Raw genomic sequence first — 21,277 nt, 5'->3', positions numbered from 1 at the left:
CATAGACTGTAAAAAAAGATGGACGACGCCCCTTCGCTCTCTTCCATTGATGAGAACATAGACAGTAAAAGAAAGGATGAGAACTGAAGCCGCCAGAGTCCCGATATGGCGCTGACCAGAGTGGTAGAGAAAACAGAGTGGCGACACTCCCATAGGACTCCGTTGTAAAGCTTTTTGCCGCCTACTTCCGGGGTATGCAGCCTCGTAAAGTTCCCGGAAGTTCGAAACAATTCATTCAACGCGTGGAGATTTCCATTGCTGGCCGTGGAGTAGGCTAACTTCTGAGGTAAGTTTATTAAATTACTAACAATGTTGAATGGTCCACTGTCTATATTTTATCAGAGGCCCTTTATGATGCATATACTTATCTTATTTGTATATGCAAAACTTAATTCTATATATTTTTTTTTATCTTGGTAGACGACTGATTGATCCGGCTAACATTTTGTGGTTAGCTAGCGAGATTATATCTACGTTATATTTTAATGTGCAACAATTGACGTTGGAAACAAGCAGTAATGTGCTCAACAACAATTTATATAGCTAATTATAAAAAATGAACCAGTTCCCTGGAGGAGATCTATCAAATCGAAAACTAAAGGAGAAAAACAGACTTGGCCCACGGCCTAAAAAGCTTTTTTTGGCCTTTAATATGGTCGCCGTCATTAAAACATCCACACGCGATTTGCAGGAAAACCTTTGCTCATTTTCAAAAAGTTACAGTAAGAATAACATTTCTATTGTTACTAATTGTTTCAAATGAATAGTTTCTGTAATGAAACAATACATAATTACCTAACAATTAATTCTCTATATTACAGTTTAATCAAGCAAAAAATGTGTGTATCAAATTTGATACTGCAGGTTTATGGGTGCTTTATCCCTGAACTTTCATGTAACATTTCTGTAATGAAATCTACATATTTCCCACCACAATACAACCACACACTATTTTGATGATTTAATTAATGCCTGAAATGCCATCTTAAAATACATTTTGGGTATTCTTTCAATAAATCAATCCAACAACATCCCATAAATGGCCAAGCTGCAGTGTGATTTTTATTTTTTTTTATTTATTTTTTTTTATGTAAGATGGGGTGGCATTGATAATTTTCCAACATGGGAGACCTGACATATGCAAGCACTGCACCAACATCTCTTTTCTCTACTGTGAAAAGTGTAAGGTGCATCTTTGCCTGAACAAAGCCAGAAACTTTTCACAAAGTGAAATAAAAGACTGTAAAATATTTTATTTAAAAAAAAAAGAGAAACTGCCTGAAATCTTCTATAGGATCATTAAGGTTGAATAAAATGTTTATTAAACAGTGTGACTAATTTCTTCTATGAGTAGGGAAACGCATTGACCTACAGTACAGCGCTTGTCTACTGATTTGTGCTCTGCTGCATGTGGTGGCGGCTGGTGCTGGCGATGGCTGCTGAAATGAGAGGAGACTGGAGGCTGTGGGCGGTGTGCCGGGAATGGAGAGGCCAAATACATCCATGGCAACCAGTAAGGTTCAATTTTTTTCTCACAGGGTAATTTTTATTTTGGGTGAACTATCCACGATACATATTGTTGCATTTTTGTCTTGCGATATATTGTGACATGATATATTGTTACACCCCTAACATTTTGTATGCAAATCCTCGGAGAATCCCTGCCCACTGGTTGTTTTGAAGCTGGGTTTACTAATATGAATAATCATTGAATTATATGAAATGGAGAATATTGTTCGCTGCATGTACTATACTGAATTTTAATTTTTTGTAATATGTGTGGTCCATTGTAGTTTTGATTGGTGCTGGAGGCACCCTCACTGAAGGGGATTTCCTTCTCTTCGGCTTAGGCCGGTGAATGAATATGGTTGGCACAGCATGGTATGGTAGGCTTGTAAGGTCAGTTTCCATTGTACTTCAAATATCATTGAAAAGTTTTAATTCTCTACATTTACAAATATGATGCCCTTTGAAATGCTAGTAAGTGATGTCACCTGTGTGAACATTACTTACATGACATAGTTTTCTGTAGCTGGACCCTGTCATTTGCAGGTTTTGACGGCTGACCATTGCCATCCATTTTTTCCTGCGCTCTTGGTCTTTGGGGAAGCCATACATTTGGTAACCCTTCTCAGAACGATTGGAGCATCCAAAAGCTGCACAGCAAACCATGGTATGACCACTGATCTATAAAAAATTAGTTGTAACCAATGAACATGACACCATTGAACATCACAGAGAGTGGTTGTGATGTTCTTCAACTTCTCCTGAAATTCATAAACTTGACCACACACACTTTTTCTTGTTGTCTTTTTCTTGTTGTCTCACTCATTGTTTAATAAAAAAAAAAATACTATTGCATTCATTCATCCAAGCGTAATGAGTTGTTATTCTTACATATATTTGATACTTTGTGTATGGGTTAGTCTTAAATCTTATCTTGGTTTGTGGTCAACTCATGCCTCATCAGAAGAAAAGGACTGGACACTAAATGCTGAATGGACTGTTGCTAGCTACTCTTAGGGTGACCACCCGCCCTGTTTTGCGTTGTCCCGCACAGCATTTTCACCCCTTGTCCCACACGCCGCATATTGAGAATATGTCCCGCATTTTCATCCGTCTATTGGTTTTTAATTATTATATTAAGAAAACGTGCATGCATTCTTTTGCCTTTTTAAGAAAGCATTTTATTTCTTCTTTTTGCAGTGTATTTTTTCACCTATAGGCTATTTAACAGCGCTTCGTCAGAAGTACAAACACAACAGCCTTTTTTAAAATCCTATACAATGGTTGAAAGGAAAGGAGTAAACACGGTCACTAGTAGGTTGTGACAGCTGTCAATCAAAATGTGGACCGGTGATTCGTTCCATGTGTTTCCTGTCAGAAAACATTAAATAAAATAATGTTAAATAATTAATAATGAATTAAATTAAACTATTTAATTCAACAGAATTTATCAACTTGTTGTGGTGGTTTTAATTCACATCCTTTCTAAAAATATGAAAGTTTTTGGTTTAATATATTCTTAATATATAAGACTGTCAATGATCTAATTTCATATTTTATATTTTATTTGTTCATTGTTTATTTTGTTGGATTTTAATTGGACTTGGTCAGATCTGTTTATAAAATAGTGATCTGCATGATGCCGCTGCCTTTGGGCTCAGTGATGTTGAATTCAAATGACATGTCAAATAAAGACATGTTATGTTACATTGTGATGTAGGCTAATGGTGTTTTCTGGAAAGGACTAAAGAACAAAGAATTTTTATCAGGTGAAAGGCAGAATTCAAATGTTTTTATGAAGTTAGACATTATATAATAATAATAATAATAGCCTAATAATAAAACTATCTTTAAAGGTAATCAGTCTGAAGGGTGCAGAAACACAGGGGTGGTTTATGTTTTAGTGTTGGTAAAATGTTCCACATCGTCCCACATTTGGTTTGTTTGATGGTGGTCACCCTAGCTACCCTGCTTTCTTAATCCCTCTCTGTTCTACCGATGCTAACACGAACGTGAAGCTTTCCCTCCAAAACGTATCTAAGTAATACTTACCGTATATAGGCTATATAGCTTTCAGTTGTCACCCTACCACTCCAAATGTAAAACTGACATTTAAAAATATGCAATAATAGTCAAACAAGGACTTGTGTATGTGTTTTATTTATATTTACCATTCAATTTCGCAATCGCTGCTGTCAGTCCCATAGAAGAACATGACAGCGCGACCTGTGTGTGGAACTTTACAGGCTTACATGAACCACGTGACCACCCCGCTAGTGAGTTCAACGAGTGTCGCAACCATGGTCGCAACTCTTCTCTCTCTATGGCTCTGGCGCTGACATATTGGAACTTGAGTCTGCGCAGTAGCGATCTCGGGACCAGACCTGCGCAGTCGTGAGCAGGAAGTAAAGCCGCGAAATCAACGCTCCGCCCTCACTCTCGCCGAATGCACTCAGGGAGAGTGGATTCTGCACACTTTTTTAAAAATTGATTGCAGTACGACAAGAGGCTTGTTAAAATAAAGTAAATACAATCTCCTCAGTCCTCCGAAGATCCCGAAAAAATGTCCGTTGGTGCTTCAGTGACTACTTCGCTCAGAGAACCTGTCAATCACAGCTGTCAATCATGACGTTACACCACCGCATCACGTAACTAACTAAAAAACAACTTATTTTTTAAACAGACACTTGAACTTACATCAGCGTGATAAAAACGACAGCAAATGAAAGAAACCACCTTTGGAAAAAATATATTTGAAGTGTAATTTAATTGTTTAGTTGGTATCACGTCCCATTGAATAACACGGGGAGGCGGGACTTATGACCTATACTAGGACCAGTCACCGGGGGGCGATCGAGACGTTTTGGCTTCAGTTTTCAGGGCTTGTGCGGCACGCTTGGTTTTTACCATCATTGCATATTTATTGAACATTGTTTTATTTAAAGCATTATTTATTTCATAAAGGTACTTATAAAGGTAAAAATTGAACTGGAAAAATCGATTAAAGGGGGCAAATACTGTCCCTTAATGGAAAAGGTGTGACTGCAGTCTAAGTGGAAGAGAGGGTGTATGGCACTCTAAAAACCACTGAACTAAGGAAAATGGGTATGTAGAACTGCACAAGTGCTACTGCTAAAAAGTGCAATGTCAATACAGCCTGTAACCTTAATTTAAATTTCTCATAAGCTTAATTGAATTGGCCTAGAGAGAAAAATTATGACATTTTTTGTCTAAAGACTACATATAAATAGCTACCCAAATGAATGTCGGTAACTGCAGTTTGACTAAAAGTAATGACAAAAAGTTGACAAAAAATGCAATGACTTTTCGTCAACTAAAACTAGACTAAAACTATGAAAGACAAAATGACTAAAATGTGACTAAGATCAATAAGCATTTTCGTCTGAAGATAAAGACTAAGACTAAATCAAAAATGGCTGCCAAAATTAACACTCACTCACACTCACTCACACTCACTCACTCACACTCACTCACTCACACTCACTCTCACTCACTCACACTCACTCACACTCACTCACTCACACTCACTCACACTCACTCACACTCACTCACTCACACTCACTCACACTCACTCACACACTCTCACACACACTCTCACTCACACTCACTCACTCACACTCACTCACTCACACTCACACACGAACGTCTGAACATCAGGGTTAGGCATTAAATATGTATATTGGGGGAAATATGCAGTCGGTGCAGCCTTACTCTGACATGTTCAGGGTTACATTAGCAATAGGCTATTTAAGTTTAGTTTAAGTTTTCATTTCTTTCCAGTTCATAATTTTAGAGATTCAGCTTAAACTTATTGCATTTTATTGCAAGACAACATTTCTAATTTTCATAAATTTCAATGAATATTATAGGCCCATTTTATTTAGCCTAATTTCAGCTTTATTTCAGTCAACTTAAATGCTTAATGTTACAACTAATTTAAGCTAATGCCAGTCAGGGACACCATTAGGCCGCGAGTAACACACTCTGACAGGCCACCCCATAAAAATAAAGTTTGATTTGCTACAAATTCACAGCTTTTGGGTCTTTTCCTGACAGGCCATGTCATGATAATACATTAACACTTCAAAAACAAACAAAAAATTACACAAGTATCACAATATGAGCTTCTCTTTACAGTTTTGATAATAAGATAAACAATATTAAAGAAAATAATGTGGTGTTGTTGTTTTCCCCCAGTGTAATGCGTGTGTCCTACCTCTTCTCATCATGACTCCGCAAGACTCCTCACACTCCTTCCAGCTGTAGAAGTTGTTGCCATTGCCCTTGCAGCCTCCATATGTGAAGGACACACACTTTCCCACAGAAGAATCAAAGGCCCACCTGGAAATGATTGCTTCACAAGGACCAGGCACTATAGGCAGTCTACAGGCAGCTAGATGGACAAAATACACTATATATTAGGACCACACCAAGATGAATTGTATGCTGGTCACTATGGGCCACTCAGCTGGGCCGTAATCCATCTTTGAGTCACACACTCTCACATATGTAAATCTAAATGTTACATCTAAATCTAAATGTTGAATCTAAATGTTTCGGGTGAAACTAAATATTTAACTAATATGCAAATTCAAAATGCCCGTAACCGGAGGTGCCAAAATAACAGCTCGAGGAGGTCAGTGTGCGTTTATAGCATAGACATTTAGACACAGTGAGCCCCCCTTCGTGGCTGGCTATTATGGCTACAGGTCATAAGTCCCGCACTTTTCATTGAAGTAGCCTACTCTTTAAATACGGTTTCTCCAAACGTGTTTATTATTTTAGGTAGTTATTATCACAATAATCCATGTCCAAGAGTCCATTTCCTTGGATGAGACGGTTTTTATTCATTATTTGACACTTTAAACCATGCTATAAACACACACTGACCTCCTCAAGCTTTTATTTTGCCACTTCCGGTTACCGGAATTGTGAATTTGCATATTAGGTAAATATTTAGTTTAACCCGAAACATTTCGATTTAGATTTAACATTTAGATTTAGCATTTAGGTGTAACATTTAATATTTAGATTTAAGTTAACTATTTAAAATAGTTGACAAATATTGTTGTAAATGTGCTAAAAAGTGACTGTCAGTTATTTAAACATTATTTGAAGCTAAATGTGACAAAATGTTGCTGTTATTTTCAGCGTGAGCCGCTTTACAAACGGCGCCCCATATCTACCTCTACATCCTTTCAAACCATTCACCAGAACACACACAAATACATGCATAGATGTACTGTGTACAGTAGGTGTAACGTTACATGTAAATGTACTGAAATGAATCCCGTTAACAGTAACGTTAATGTTATGAACATAGTTCTCTTACGAGAGTTCTCTCGTACTGCGTTGAAAACGCTACGGGAAAAGTCTCTTTTCACGAAACACTGAAGCAAAAATTATCCTTTAATTTTTCATATATGTAAAACGCGTTGCGGCAGCAGCAGACAGCTGAAGCAAGACGGCTTGTCTGCTCATTGGCTGCTCTGCGGCAACTGCATAAGCCTATCGAGCGCAGGCTGATGCAACATCAGACCAATGAGGGCGCTTCGCGCCCTCCTCGCCACTTCCCGCCGAGACGGGCGTGGCTTACCTCTATAAAAGGAGCTCGAGAAGGCTGACTCACTTGATTTTAATCTCTTCAGCGAAGCGCACGCATCGCTGGATCACGAGGAAGCACGCGTCGTCTGATGCAAGCACTTCAGCGGGACGAGCCCTTGAAGCCGCTGGCCAACGCCGCCTTCTACCGCCGTACCTGCTGCGCTTTCCGACGCCATATCCTTTACATTCTTGTTCTTGTGTTTGTGTGTGTGTGTTTGCTTTGCAACACACACCCCTAAAAGAGCTGCGTCTTTTTCAAGATGCCTTCTCATGCAGTGCTCGCGCTCGCTGACGGCGAACGCCTTCACTCCGAGCCAATTGCCTACGGTGACTCTGAGGACTCACCGGGCATCCTTCCGAGGCTGCCCTTCCTGGAAGCGGAGGGCGGGATTAGTTTTTCTTTACGTTACAAGAAAAGCTACCCTGCCTCTGCACGCGTCATTCACCGGCGAAGGAGAAAAGAGTGTTCTTAGTCCCACCGTTGGTCGGTCTGACCTCTTTTCTCTCACATTTCTCAGTTCCCTGTTGGCGACTGGAAATATTATTGCAGCAAGTGAGTCTGTTACACGCTTGCCTGCCAGCAAACGCCGAAGAATACATCTTGACGCCGCTTTCAAAGCCTGTATCCCCCTGTGGCTCAGTGGTGGAATTATAGGTTCTTAATGCGGGAGACCGGGGTTCGAATCCCGGTCTAGCGGCATATATATTTATGCCGCCAATGCTTTGCTCTGTAAGTCCCCTGAAGGCGACTGCAGAGATGCATTTTGCAGCCAGCGAGCGCGTAGTACCCGCTTGCCTGCAACCGAACACCGTTTCTACGGTTCCCGCGCGTCACTGGCGAAAGGAGAATGGAGTGTTTTCAGCCCCGCTGAAACTGGGCGATTTCCACTCTTCTCACATTCTGGCATTTTGCAGGCGTCTGAAAATGCAAATCACTCTGTCTGTTCCCCGAGAGGCAACTGCAGACGTGTTTTTTGCTGCCCACGAGAAACACGTGGCACAGGCCTGCAAGCAATCGCCAGTATGGATAATACTCGCACTGCCTTTGTCTATGTATCTTCACTGTGGTCCAGTGGTAGAGTCTTAGACTTGCGCGCGGGCGATCGGAGGTTCGATCCCCAGGCCGGCCGGCAGAAAATATTTATGCCGCCGAATGCAAATCACTCTGTTTGTTCCCCGAGAGGCAACTGCAGACGTGTTTTTTGCTGGCCACGAGCACGTGGTTCACGCCTGCAAGCAAACGCCAGTGTTGATAATACTCGCGCTGATTTTGTCTATGTATCTTCACTGTGGTCCAGTGGTAGATTCTTAGACTTGCACACGGGCGATCGGAGGTTCGATCCCCAGGCCGGCCGGCAGAAAATATTTATGCCGCCGAATGCAAATCACTCTGTTTGTTCCCCGAGAGGCAACTGCAGACGTGTTTTTTGCTGCCCACGAGCACGGCCAATGATGCTATATGTGTAGAGAAGATGCCCACTGCTAGTGCCCATTCCTACACACTAGCACAGCCCTTCACACAGGGCCCGCGCTCATATATTCGACTCGGGTCGATCACGCACGCAACATAGTGAACGTGCCCACTGCCTAGTGCCCACAAACACTATGTTCTGCATGCCTTGTGGTTTCTGTGAAGACGAAACCTGTGTGCATTCACTCTGCTCAGACAGACAGTGCACTCATTGCAGTAACTGTGCCCGCTCTCCCGCGCCCACACTTACTCACAGTATTTCTGGTTTCCAAGCCACGGCCGATGGTGCTATAAATGTAGTGTCGATGCCCACTTCTCAGTGCACATCCCTACACATAAGCACAGCCCTGCACTTAGGGCTCGCGCAAATAAAATCGACTCAGGTCGATTGCGCTCCCCACATAGTAAAAGTGCCCACTACTCAGTGCCCACGAACACTATGTCTATCAGATCACAGGCTCTCTGTAAAAACGAGACCTGTGAGCGCGCGCGCTGCTTACACAAGCAGCGCGCCCCAAGCAGTAAATGTGCCCGCTCACAGCCCACATCTACTCGCACACATGAGTCCCACGGGACTCGCGCAGCCCCCCCTCACTCAGCCAAATACTGTTGTAAGGTCGAGGGCGAGCGCTCCGCCCGCTGTATTAAGCGCGCCCCCGCCTCAAATGCCGCAGGCATAACGCCTATGTTGTGAGCCCCATAGCACCTCTGTCGCACGGCGAACAGAGCGCGCTCTGTATCCGGCCCTTAGCCAACCATGCAGATGCATGGGCAGCGCTTCCAGGGGTTTCGGACTGGGTCTTTAGGCATTATAAAGAGAGGCTTCTCGCTACAGTTTTGTCGACGCCCTCCGCACTTCACAGCGCGCGTCGAAACTTCGGTTCCGCTGAATGTAGCACACCTACTTCGCGCCGAAATATCAAAACTGATAAGCAAAGGGGCGATAGAGCTTGTTCCCCGAGTTCAAAGCGAACAGGGGATATACAGCAGATACTTTCTAGTCCCCAAAAAAGGACGGCGGTATCAGACCCATTCTGGATCTAAGACGACTGAACAGAGTATTAGTGAAACGCCGTTTCAAAATGCTCACAACCAGCAAAATTCTCGCGCATGTTCGCCGAGAAGACTGGTTCATGTCGATAGATCTGAAGGACGCGTATTTTCAAATACAGATAGCGTCACATCACAGGCGATTCTTGAGATTCGCCTTCGAGGGTCAGACATACCAGTATACAGTCCTGCCTTTCGGCTTGTCCCTGGCACCTCGTACATTTACGAAATGCATGGACGCAGCGCTCGCTCCTCTCAGACTCAGAGGCATGCGAGTGCTGAACTATTTGGACGACTGGTTGATCCTAGCCCAATCACGATCTTAGCTCATAGAGCACAGAGCCATTTTACTCGATCACCTCGAGAATCTTGGTATCACGGTCAATTGGGCGAAGAGTTCACTGAACCCCAGCCAAACGATTCCGTTTCTGGGTATAGTTCTGGACTCACAGTCTATGACAGCGCGGCTGTCGCCACAGCGCGTGCTGAACATTCAGCGCGCGGCGATGTCTTTCCGCCGCGGCGCTTTCACCCCGCTCAGAAAATTTCAAAGGATGCTGGGTCTCATGGCCTCAGCATCGTCAGTTCTCCGGCTGGGCTTGCTCCGCATGCGCCCGCTGCAGTTCTGGTTGAAAGCGCGGGTTCCGCGCAGAGCGTGGGTGTCCGGTCATTACGCCTCAAGGTCGATCAGGACTGTGTCACAGCCCTGGTGCCTTGGATGGCGAACGACTGGTACCAATCAGGTGTAAGCCTGGGGACTTCCTCGAGGGTGAGGATGGTGTCTACGGACGCATCCACCTCGGGATGGGGAGCGCTGCTCGAGGGCAGACCGTCCTTCGGCCTATGGTCGGAATGGGAAAAGCTCCAACACATAAACTGCCTAGAAATGCTGGCAGTGCACAACGCGCTGACGCGTTTTTGTCCCCACGTCAAGGACCAACACGTCATAGTCCGTTCGGACAACATGGCAGTGGTGTCCTACATAAATCGCCAGGGCGGTCTGAATTCCAAACCCCTGTACAGGCTGGCGAAACGCCTCCTGCTATGGGCTCAGCACAACCTACGCTCGCTGAGAGCAGTACATGTGCCCGGGCTGCTGAATGTGGGCCCGGACAGACTGTCCAGGAACAACGTTCCTACGGGCGAATGGTCTCTACACCCACAAACAGTCCGGCTGTTGTGGGAGAGATTCGGCAAAGCGGAGGTGGACCTATTCGCGTCCCGCGAAAACGCTCACTGCCCCGCATTCTTTTCAAAGACCGACAGCGCGCTGTCCCAAAGGTGGCCGCGCTGCCCGCTATACGCTTTTCCCCCCGTCTCCCTCCTGCCTCAGGTGTTGGAACGGGTCAGGAAAACGAAATGCCCAGTGCTGCTTGTAGCACCGTTCTGGAAGAACCAGGCATGGTTCCCAGTTCTGATGCAGTTAGCAGACATCGCTCCATGGCCAGTGCCGTTGAGGAGAGATCTCCTCTCGCAGGCCAGGGGCTCGATCTGGCACCCACACCCGGAACTATGGTCCCTTCATGTGTGGGTGCTCAACGGATACCCGTTGGTCTCACAGAGGGAGTCATGAATACCATCACGGAGGCTAGAGCGCCGTCGACCAGGCGACTCTACGCTTCAAAGTGGTCGGTTTTCTCCGGCTGGTGTACAGCTCGGAGCCTTTCACCCCTCGAATGTGAGGTAACGGAGGTTCTCTCCTTCCTACAAGAGCTGTTGGATAAGGGCAGATCCCCTTCCACGCTCAAAGTGTATGTGGCGGCTATTTCAGCGTTCTCCGGTTCAACGCTGGGTCAGTCACTAGGAAGGAATGATTTAGTCATCCGCTTCCTCAGGGGAGCTAGGAGACTGAATCCACCCAGACCTCCGTCAGTCCCTATGTGGGACCTTTCTACGGTCCTGGCGGCCATGAAAGGTGCCCCTTTCGAGCCTATCCAGTCAATCAGCCTCAAACATTTGTCTTTCAAAACAGTGTTTTTGATGGCTCTCGCTTCAGGGAAGCGCATAGGCGATCTGCACGCGCTCTCCGTGAGCCCGACGTGCTTGGAGTTTGGTCCTAATGACTCTAAGTCATACTCAAACCTAAGCACGGCTATGTGCCGAAATCCCTCAACACGCCTTTTCGGGCTCAGGTCATTTCCCTGGCTGCCCTGCCGGCGTCGAGTGAGGAAGGGGTCTCGAGTTTTCTTTGCCCTGTTAGGGCTTTAAGAACTTATATGTCCCGCTCTGCTGCCTTTAGACAAGACAGAGCAGCTCTTTGTCTCGTTCAGCGGACGTTCGAAACAAAGTCTATCCAGATGGATAGTTGACGCCATAGCGCTGGCTTATACTGCCAAGGGCATTCAATGCCCGTTGGGAGTCAGAGCGCACTCTACGAGAGGCGTTGCCTCCTCGTGGGCTTGGTCCAGCGGGATTTCCTTACAGGATATATGTACGGCGGCAGGCTGGGCCTCTCCGTCTACATTTATCAGGTTTTATAACCTAGAGGTTCCCGCCTTACAGGCTAAGCTTTTGTCGGTGTAATCTATTTACAGGCGCAATGCGCTACCGACCATACTGGGCAGAACTGTGTAAGACCCACGTTTTCCCACATTAGTGCAGGCTCCCTACCCTGGCTATGTGATGTCATATTCGCGTCTGTGGACATGTCTATATAAGGACGGAGGGAACCCCTCCTGTCTTAGACTCTCCCTGTGGGGTCATGTTAAGCCCGCGGACGCTACAGTATAGGGAATTAAGGCCTCCCCCTTATTCCCTGACTCTGTGTGAGTCTATCTGGTGATTATGCACTGTATGCCTGAAATAGCTTCCGGTGATCAGTGTTCTTATCCCAGCACGCACGGCGTTTTGCAAGGGGTTCCCGTAGCGTTTTCAACGCAGTACGAGAGAACTCTCGTAAGAGAACGTACTCGGTTACTAACGTAACCTCGGTTCTCTCTAGAAGAGGGAACGAGTACTGCGTTCCCTTGCCGTGCGTTTGGTTCACTCTGGTTCGCTTCGGCGATCAAAATCAAGTGAGTCAGCCTTCTCGAGCTCCTTTTATAGAGGTAAGCCACGCCCGTCTCGGCGGGAAGTGGCGAGGAGGGCGCGAAGCGCCCTCATTGGTCTGATGTTGCATCAGCCTGCGCTCGATAGGCTTATGCAGTTGCCGCAGAGCAGCCAATGAGCAGACAAGCCGTCTTGCTTCAGCTGTCTGCTGCTGCCGCAACGCGTTTTACATATATGAAAAATTAAAGGATAATTTTTGCTTCAGTGTTTCGTGAAAAGAGACTTTTCCCGTAGCGTTTTCAACGCAGTACTCGTTCCCTCTTCTAGAGAGAACCGAGGTTACGTTAGTAACCGAGTACGTTATTCAATTCAGTATCCATATCTCAAATTTCAGCCTAATGCAGTCTCTCCTTCATTTATTTACAGAAATTTGCTGCAAATGGTCATTGCATGTAACTGTATTCTACATTAAGGAAGCATCCCATTTCCCTCCAAATTTAAAACTGTATTAATGTTGTGTTTCTGCTACTCCCCAGAAAAAAAATTGCTATCAAATGCAAGTCATTTAAGTGTCAATGTAATCAATGTACATTAGGCGTCAATATTTAAGGCAGTGGTTCTCAATTCCAGTCCTCGGGACCAGTGTTGGGCAGTAACGCGTTACTAGTAACGCGTTACTGTAACTCAGTTACTTTTGAGAGTAACTCATACTGTAACGCATTACTTTTTAAATAAATTAACTCCGTTACCGTTATGGTGCGTTGTCCGTTACTTTTTAAAATTAATTATGTGCTGCAGTCAAGGCGAGAGCAAGGCGAACAAAAGCGAGGCGAACAAAAGCGAGTCAAACGTCGCGAGCGCCCTTGAAAGTGCGCGAGAGAGACCGTTGGAGAGCGCGCTCGGAAGTGCGCGAGAGAGACCGATGTGTCCAGAGAGCGAGCTCGAAAGTGCGCGAGAGAGACCGAATGTGTTCCGAGCATAATACAGTTTGTTTATAAAGAAACTACACACTTCAGCATTTGAATAATATCTGTAGCATATTGGTATCATCTGCAACGTTTTAATTAGTTTACATATGAAACAAAACTCCAAAATAACCTGCAAAGAACGTTCCCAGAACACATCTGACCGGTTGTGAACACGACACGTGCGGCAAACACGACTAGAATTTGGCTTAAATAACCTCTGATGGTGACGTTCTCTGTAGGTTATAGAAATACCCCCCCCCCCCCTCCCCCCCCCCCCCCCCCCCCCCCCCAAAAAAAATATATTTTATTACTATTGTTTATTTTGGTACATTGTTCAGTATTATATTGAGAGCACATTTTGTTAAACTGCTTACTTTCGTGAGGAAAAAATATTTCAATAGGCTATACAGTATGTCTACCAGTTGTAAAGGTGTGTGAGTTTTATCATTTTAATTTGCACTACAAAGAGTGTATGTATATTTTTTTTATTATTGTTTATTTATTTTTGGTACATTTGAAGCATCATTTATTTTTAGACTTATTTCTTGGCCAGTTGTTGACTGTGCAATAAATATTAAAAGTTCTAAACCATATTGTTTTGTTGTTCCTCTATAGTAAAGATAACATTTTAATATTTAAGGTAATAGGTGTCTCTCACAATGTCCCACACCAAATTAACATTAAAATAGTGTGAATTAGTGTACAATATTTTATAATAATAAATTATTCTCTTTAGTGTCCATTTTTCATTTAACTTTTTTTTTTAAAGGTATAGCGGAGGATCTTTCCGAATTTTAGATAAGAACCGCCCTCTCCACTTTTTGAAAAAATGCACATGCGCAACGCTCCCGAGAGGGAACGCCTATTAAACGTATGCGAGGTTCTCCTCGTGCACGCTCTGTTTACAAGTTGCTGTCGGCATCGCTCATACAAGATTACTTTCCAAAAGAAGATTTGCACTTTTTCTCCAAATAGCATGCCAAACTTTACCTGTCGAGTAGAAACTTCGCGACTGAGGCATCAGTGGGAAGCCCAACCTGTGTTTTCAGCGCACGCCATCGTGTGAAACAATCTCCCAAAAACACTCTGATCTTGTTTCTCTCTTCTGAGGCCTTTCTCTTCTTCTCATACAGTTCGTACAAACTTTTTCTCTTGCGACCCTCTGACATTTTCAAAGGACCCGGTGAAACGGCGAGCTTCAATGAATGGCTTAGCTCTAGCTCAGTGGTTCCCAAACCTGTCCTGAAGGACCCCCAACACTGCACGTTTTCTTTGTCTCCCTAATCAAACACACCTGATTCAACTCATCAGCTCATTATCACATGGGTTAATGAGCTGATGAGTTGAATCAGGTGTGTTTGATTAGGGAGACAAAGAAAACGTGCAGTGTTGGGGGTCCTTCAGGACAGGTTTGGGAACCACTGCTCTAGCTCACCACCCTCACCACACATAAACACCTGAAAGTGCGCATGCGCAGAAAGCGAAAACTAAGGGACGAGCACGTACGACGGCCTTACGTAAACATATCACCAGAATGATTGACACTTAGGTGGACCAATAGTTTACACTACCCACCCGGAAAAAGAAAATCCTCCGCTATACCTTTAAGTAACGCAATAGTTACTTTCCCTGGTAATTAGTTACTTTTGTAATGATGTAACTCAGTTACGTTTTGTGAGAAGTAACTAGTAACTGTAATTACATTTTTAAAGTAACTTGCCCAACACTGCTCGTGACCCACTGCTCTGCTCATTTAGTATGTCTCCCTTATTTAACACACCTAAACCAGATCATCAGCTCATTAGGAGAGACTCCATGAACTGAACTGAGTGTGTCAGATAAGAGAGACATACAAAATGTGCAGAGCAGTGGGTCACGAGGACTGGAATTGAGAACCAGTGATTTAAGGCGAGATCACAGGGCTGTTTACACCTGGCCACTTCATGCGTTTTCTCAGATGGGATAGCTATCCGATCGTGAAGAGACCAGGGGTAAATGCCCTCCGAAACGCATTTGAGACGGATTTGAATCCGATCGCTCAAACCACTTCAGGAGGAGATCTGAGACTCATTTTCAGACGAAACTGGACTAAGTGTGCATCTGGTTGTTGAAACCATATGTAAATTTTACTCCTCCCAAAAATGCTAAAAAAATAAACGTGCACGTGAGAGCGTTTTATGGGCTATATGTAATGTTATATCCAGATATGACGACGCTACTGGAACGCGCATCACAGATAAGAAGCTGAGCTATAAGTTACTCAATCAAGCAGGGGCGCGGGAAGAGGTTTTAGGTTGGGGGTGCTGGGGGGGGGGGGCGTCACCACTTTTGAATAAGAAACAATATCAAGACTATAAAACTCGTAAAATCTCCGCGAATCACAACAAGCGTATCAGTGAGAACACTTGTTCAAATAGCGCACACACTCAAACCTGACTGCACATCACATTTTTGACTTTATTGATTCTGCTTTTATTCGTAATGCAATGCACCGGTCAACGGGACATGAATTAATCCTTAAAGGATGAGACTTTATGGAACATTTGCACAAAAATGATAAATAACTTAGCGTAGTCTATTTTATAAGTCGCTCCGGAATCGCATATTGGTCAAAAAATGCGTCACAAGGAAGAAAAAACATAGGCCTAGCCTAAGTCGCACTGGACTAAGTCGCATTTTTAAAAAAAAAATTATTTCACAAAAAAAAAAAATGTTACAGACAGTTCTCCGTTACGGACGTGAGCGCTCTAAACGAATGTTTTAAAACTTTCACAGACTGAGAACTCAAACTGAAAGCACAAAGCCTGTCTTTAAATTTAATTTCGTTTTGTATTAATTGTATCTTAATTTTAATCGATGTTTCATCAACCAATTGATAAAAGAAGTATAGGCTATTAGAAAATAGACAATCAGGACACGGAGGCGCTCGCGAACATGGAGCTCGTCTCATAATGAACCGAAACTCAGCGTATAAGGTAACCTATTGCCTCACAGACCTGAGACATATAGATAGCTTGAAATGTCTACTTTTAAGCAGAACAATTCAAAACGAAAGAAAACAGACTGCGCTGCTTATGTAGGCTAATTCGTATAAAATGTGCATTTCTCTCTGGCGCTGCGAAGATCGCGAGTCGTCAGCTTCATCTTATAGCCGACACTGACATAAAAAACTGTTTTATTAGTAAACAATTAAAATGTCTCCTGCTATATTTTACATATTTGCCTGTTCCTTACAAAACACTAACAGTGGGGTGTTTGACTGTGTTTTTTTTTTTTTTTTTTTTTGAGCAGCTGCGGACAAATTCTTTCGACGCACACACAATATTAGCCTACGTAACACTCTGCGCTTATGTTTTAAAAACATAATTTAACATGTATAACAATTTTTAAATAGCCCACTTAAAGTTTATTACAAATAAATGACTAAATGCTAAAAATGAATACATTTTAATGAACAAACATATGCGTTGCATTTACAATTCTGTGAAAACAGGGGGTGCTGCAGCACCCCCAGCACCCCCACTTCCCGCGTCCCTGCAATCAAGCCAACGTGCAACCTATCGCAAATCAAAGTGAAAGTAAAACGCTTAACTGTTACACACAATCCACATCATTAAAAGTAGAGAAACGAAATGATCTTGCCAGTGCTGTTGCCGCTCTCTATTATTGCGGTCTTTGAATTTGAAATTAGCTGATGATCAATATAATCCAGTTCATATCTGTTGCTTTCGGTGATGCCCTCCATTAAATCTGCATATAGCGCGGGAACTGAAGATCGGATTTAAATCCGTTTCGCAAAAACACATTTATGTGACCAGGTGTAAATGGAATCGTTTTGAAAAAACAGATAGCTATCCGATCGGATCTGAGAAAACGCATGAAGTGGCCAGGTGTAAACTGTCGCAACTCTCATATTTAACGGCTCTGGGCACCGCATACCCACTGCAGTGTGAAACAGGCGTAAACTCTTTCAATATAACATCTTTCAACCCTACCCAGATAGCAACATAGTGTCGGCCCAGATCCGGCCCACATCTGGTACATGTGGATTCCACACGGCCCAGATGTGGGCCGGATCTGGGCCGCCACTATGTTGCTGTCAGGGTAATGGCAGTTGGCAACTCTATTGACTGACTCAGATAATATTACAATTTATTCATTTACAAAGTTCATCTTTCACTGGTCACCTATTGTTCATGCATTTCTCCAGGCTTCGTAATGAAGTTAAAGAACATGGATATCTCACCTGTGGTTCCTAGAGCAGCTTCTGTTGTGCTCAAGCATCCAGACAGACACAATAACACAGCGCAGTACACTCGAGCTGTCATCCTCTCCAGTTACGGTCATACAATGAACTGCTGGAAAATCCTACTTGTCTCAGGACGAGAGAATATTTAAGTTAGCGCTCAACCAATGGCGTGAGTTTGGGGCGGGATGATCTGATTTGGAGAACAATAGATCACTCCGCATGTTTTAAAAAGTTCCAATGAGGTCTGAGAGTTATGATACAAGACCAGCTCCAGGCTATGATGCCAATCGGGAGAGCTCTAGGCTATGAATGTGATGGCCATTTTTTTTTTCTTCCAGAATACACAAACTAGTTTTCAATGGTCCCAAAGAAGTATAATAGGCTACTTTTCCTATACACCTGGGGCCTGTTTCAATAAGGAGGTCCAACCAACTCTGAGTTAAAACTTGAACTCTGAGTTGACTTACCCTGAGATGGGAAACTGAGTTTTCGGTTACAGAACAGCTGAAATGAGTTAGTTCAATCAACTCTGAGTTGACCTACTCTGAGTTAAGCGCGTGCACCACAACTATAAAAAGCCATTATCAATGGAGCGCAGATATTACGAGTCACCATGGCAACAGCGCCAAACAAAAAGAGGAATTACTGTTATACAGTGTTGGGTGTAATTAATTACCAAGTAATCTAAATATTGTGATTTAATTAAAGGTATAACTATAATTATTATATTTTATTTTAAATTACATAATTATTCTATAATTTAAAATAAAATCTGATGTAATTACATTAAATAGGCTACTGCATACACTATAGAGAACAATTCTGTATAAAACAATAGTGGATTTAACATACATTTTTAAAAGGTATATTTTTTATGTAACCTTCTCCCTCTACACACTTTGGTCAATTCAAGAATAGTTCATGCAATTGTATATTGTTTATTTGAAAGCATTAAAAGTGCAGTTTCTTGTCTGTCCTTGTATTGTTCAAGTGGTTGAGGTTGATATGGGATTTAGTAATAAGCAGTGTTTGGAATAACGGCGTTTAAAAGAACGGCGTTAGGTAACGACGTTATTTTTTCAGTAACGGGGTAATCTAACTAATTACTTTTCCCGCCGTTACAACGCCGTTAACATTACTGGACGTTAAATGCGGTGCGTTACTATGCATTGATTGAATAAACTGTGTAATCCGAACGCACCCCTGGCTCACACAGCGAGTGAGGAGGTGGGTTAATAATAAGCGATTATGATTGGCTAAGGCAGAGTCATGTGTTTCATGGTAGCCAATCAGAGCCAGTGTTTTTACACACATGCCAGCACACGCGCCACACACACACACACCAGCTAAACAGAGATTCGAGGAAGCAGCAGCAGAGATGGCGAGTCAGGAGCAATCCGATGAAAAGTTGGCATTTTCAAGGTGGAGATATAAGCACTACTTCAAATTCATTGAGGTCAAAGGCAAGAACTAGGGGTGGAACGGTACATGTATTCGTATTGAACCGAAAGAGAGAGAGAGAGGCGCGGGCGCGATCGAAAAGTTGCAAAGTGTTTACATTTGTGTGTGTGTGTGAGAGAGAGAGAAAGAGAGACGCGGGCGCGATCGAAAAGTCGCAAAGTGTTTACATTTGTGTGTGTGTGTGTGTGTGTGTGTGTGTGTGTGGCGCGGACGCGATCGAACATTGGAAACATAAAAACATAATCCGTAATTTTGTTTATACAGGACATTCAAACTGCAAAGTGTTTAAGTTACTGCTAATTAAAATTAAGGAAAACAAAGGTTTATTAATTTAATAACTAATTATATAAAACATATATAATGTTATATAATGTGCACAGTCAGTGCACTACAAATAAACTGGTTCAATGCCTTTACTTTATTAATAAAACTTTTAATAAAAAATTGAGAGAGGTTGATTTAATTTGCAGAGTTAAATGCACTTTATATGGTGTAACTGTTTACTTTTCTTACAAAGATAATGCTTGAAGTGCAGGATAAACCTCTTGCTGTCTGTCAACGCACAATAAATATCGAAAGTTATGTACAAACACCTGTCTGTTCTACTCATTTCAACTGACTTGTGAAAACTGATCAATCTGAACAAATTCTTTGACATATAGCAACTTTTTTTTTTCTTTTTTTTTTTTACAGTAACGCAAATAGTTACTTTCCCTGGTAACGAGTTACTTTTATTATAGAGTAATTCAGTTACTAACTCAGTTACTTTTTGGAACAAGTAGTGAGTAACTATAACTAATTACTTTTTTAAAGTAACGTTCCCAACACTGGTAATAAGTAGACCAATACTTTCTAAAGATAGTAATTATTACATTAATCTAATTATACTGTTGAAGATAACATTGATAACTATTTTAGAGTAACTTACCCAACTGTTATAATATCAGAGGTGAAACTGGAAGAACAGTGGGCCTATGTTATTCAACCTAATTTTAATTTTCACGTGGAGCAATCCTGCAGACATTAAAAGACCATGGCAGCAGCTGAAAATTAAATAGAAAAACATAATTCAATCAGGTAAGGCTTGAGCCTATCATGGGTGAAGGCTACTGACTTTACAAACATTTGACATATTAAAAAAGTAACTCTAATCTACTGTATTTTCAGTTGCCAGTTAAGGAGTTATATAGACTTCATCTTATAAAAAAAAAATAGAAAAAAACTGCAATAAAATAGCAACATTTTATTTATTAATAAAATATTAATTTTATTAATAAAAAATGTACTGAAAGAATTAATGAGGTGTTTAAACACTGCTTCCCCTTTAAAAAAGTGGAGGAGACCGATAGAAACTCTGGGTTTAGCGAAGAAAACCTGCTCCCGACCAGGTTAGGTTCACAGAGTAAGTTACCATGGTAACTGACTCACCTCTCTTTCAGAAACGGGCTTGACTTACTCAGCTTTCTCAGGTTTAACATACCTCCCATTCTGAAACAGAAAACTCAGAGTTTCCCTCATTTCAGGGTTAACATACTCAGAGTTTTCACTTAACCTCCTTTCTGAAACAGGCCCCGGGGGTGGGGAACGTTGATCCTGCGGGCCACTGTCCTGCAGAGTTTAGCTCCAACCCTAATCAGACACACCTGAAGCTAATCAATGTCTTCAGGATTACTAAAGTTGCAGGCAGCTGAATGTTTTTTTCAGGGTTGGAGCTAAACTCTGCGGACAGCGGTCCTCATGATCAACGTTCCCCACCCCTGCTACACAATAGTTTGATTTAGATTATATCCAATACAGTCTCACCGGACAGTCTTTTATGACAGTGTGTGGGTTGGCCAGTTTGGGCACTAAATTCAATCCCAAATCTGAAACTAATCTCTTGCGAAATGATTATTTTCCTTAAAGTAAACTAAATGGAAACCCCTCATTTGTGCATGGAGTTTTAGAGGGCAGTTTTCC

General features: G+C 42.7%; 3 protein-coding genes and 1 long non-coding RNA gene across 7 annotated transcripts in view; 2 read left to right on the top strand and 2 right to left on the bottom strand.

Moving 5' to 3' along the window:
- Window positions 1-21,277, top strand: part of LOC311096828 (uncharacterized protein) — a 488,849-nt gene that overhangs the window by 143,902 nt on the left and 323,670 nt on the right. The gene's annotated exons all lie outside the window — the stretch shown is intronic.
- Window positions 1-21,277, bottom strand: part of LOC311096814 (uncharacterized protein) — a 367,324-nt gene that overhangs the window by 229,184 nt on the left and 116,863 nt on the right. The gene's annotated exons all lie outside the window — the stretch shown is intronic.
- LOC311097964 (carboxypeptidase inhibitor SmCI-like) overlaps window positions 1-21,277 on the bottom strand; it is a gene marked incomplete at its 5' end in the record, with an annotated part of 42,150 nt that overhangs the window by 14,161 nt on the left and 6,712 nt on the right. Inside the window, one exon of the mRNA XM_084137974.1 lies at window positions 5,744-5,920. Within this exon, the coding sequence (XP_083994100.1) occupies window positions 5,744-5,920 (177 nt within the window). The remainder of the gene's footprint in view (window positions 1-5,743; window positions 5,921-21,277) is intronic.
- LOC311096845 lies at window positions 134-3,804 on the top strand. 4 transcript variants are annotated; one of them, XR_014609147.1, is made up of 4 exons: window positions 134-286; window positions 1,355-1,513; window positions 1,794-1,899; window positions 2,053-2,296. It is a non-coding gene; the product is annotated as an uncharacterized lncRNA (long non-coding RNA). The 4 variants fall into 4 exon arrangements; XR_014609146.1 differs by lacking the exon at window positions 134-286 and adding an exon at window positions 3,753-3,804 and having other exon boundaries at window positions 813-1,513; window positions 2,053-2,173; XR_014609148.1 differs by lacking the exon at window positions 134-286 and having other exon boundaries at window positions 813-1,513.

The sequence above is a fragment of the Abramis brama genome (genome assembly GCF_963993115.1).
Source record: "Abramis brama genome assembly, chromosome: 15".
NCBI classification, from domain to species: Eukaryota; Metazoa; Chordata; class Actinopteri; order Cypriniformes; family Leuciscidae; genus Abramis; species Abramis brama.
The sequence above is the reverse complement of the archived record's forward strand: the minus strand, read 5'-3'. Positions and strand labels throughout refer to the sequence as shown.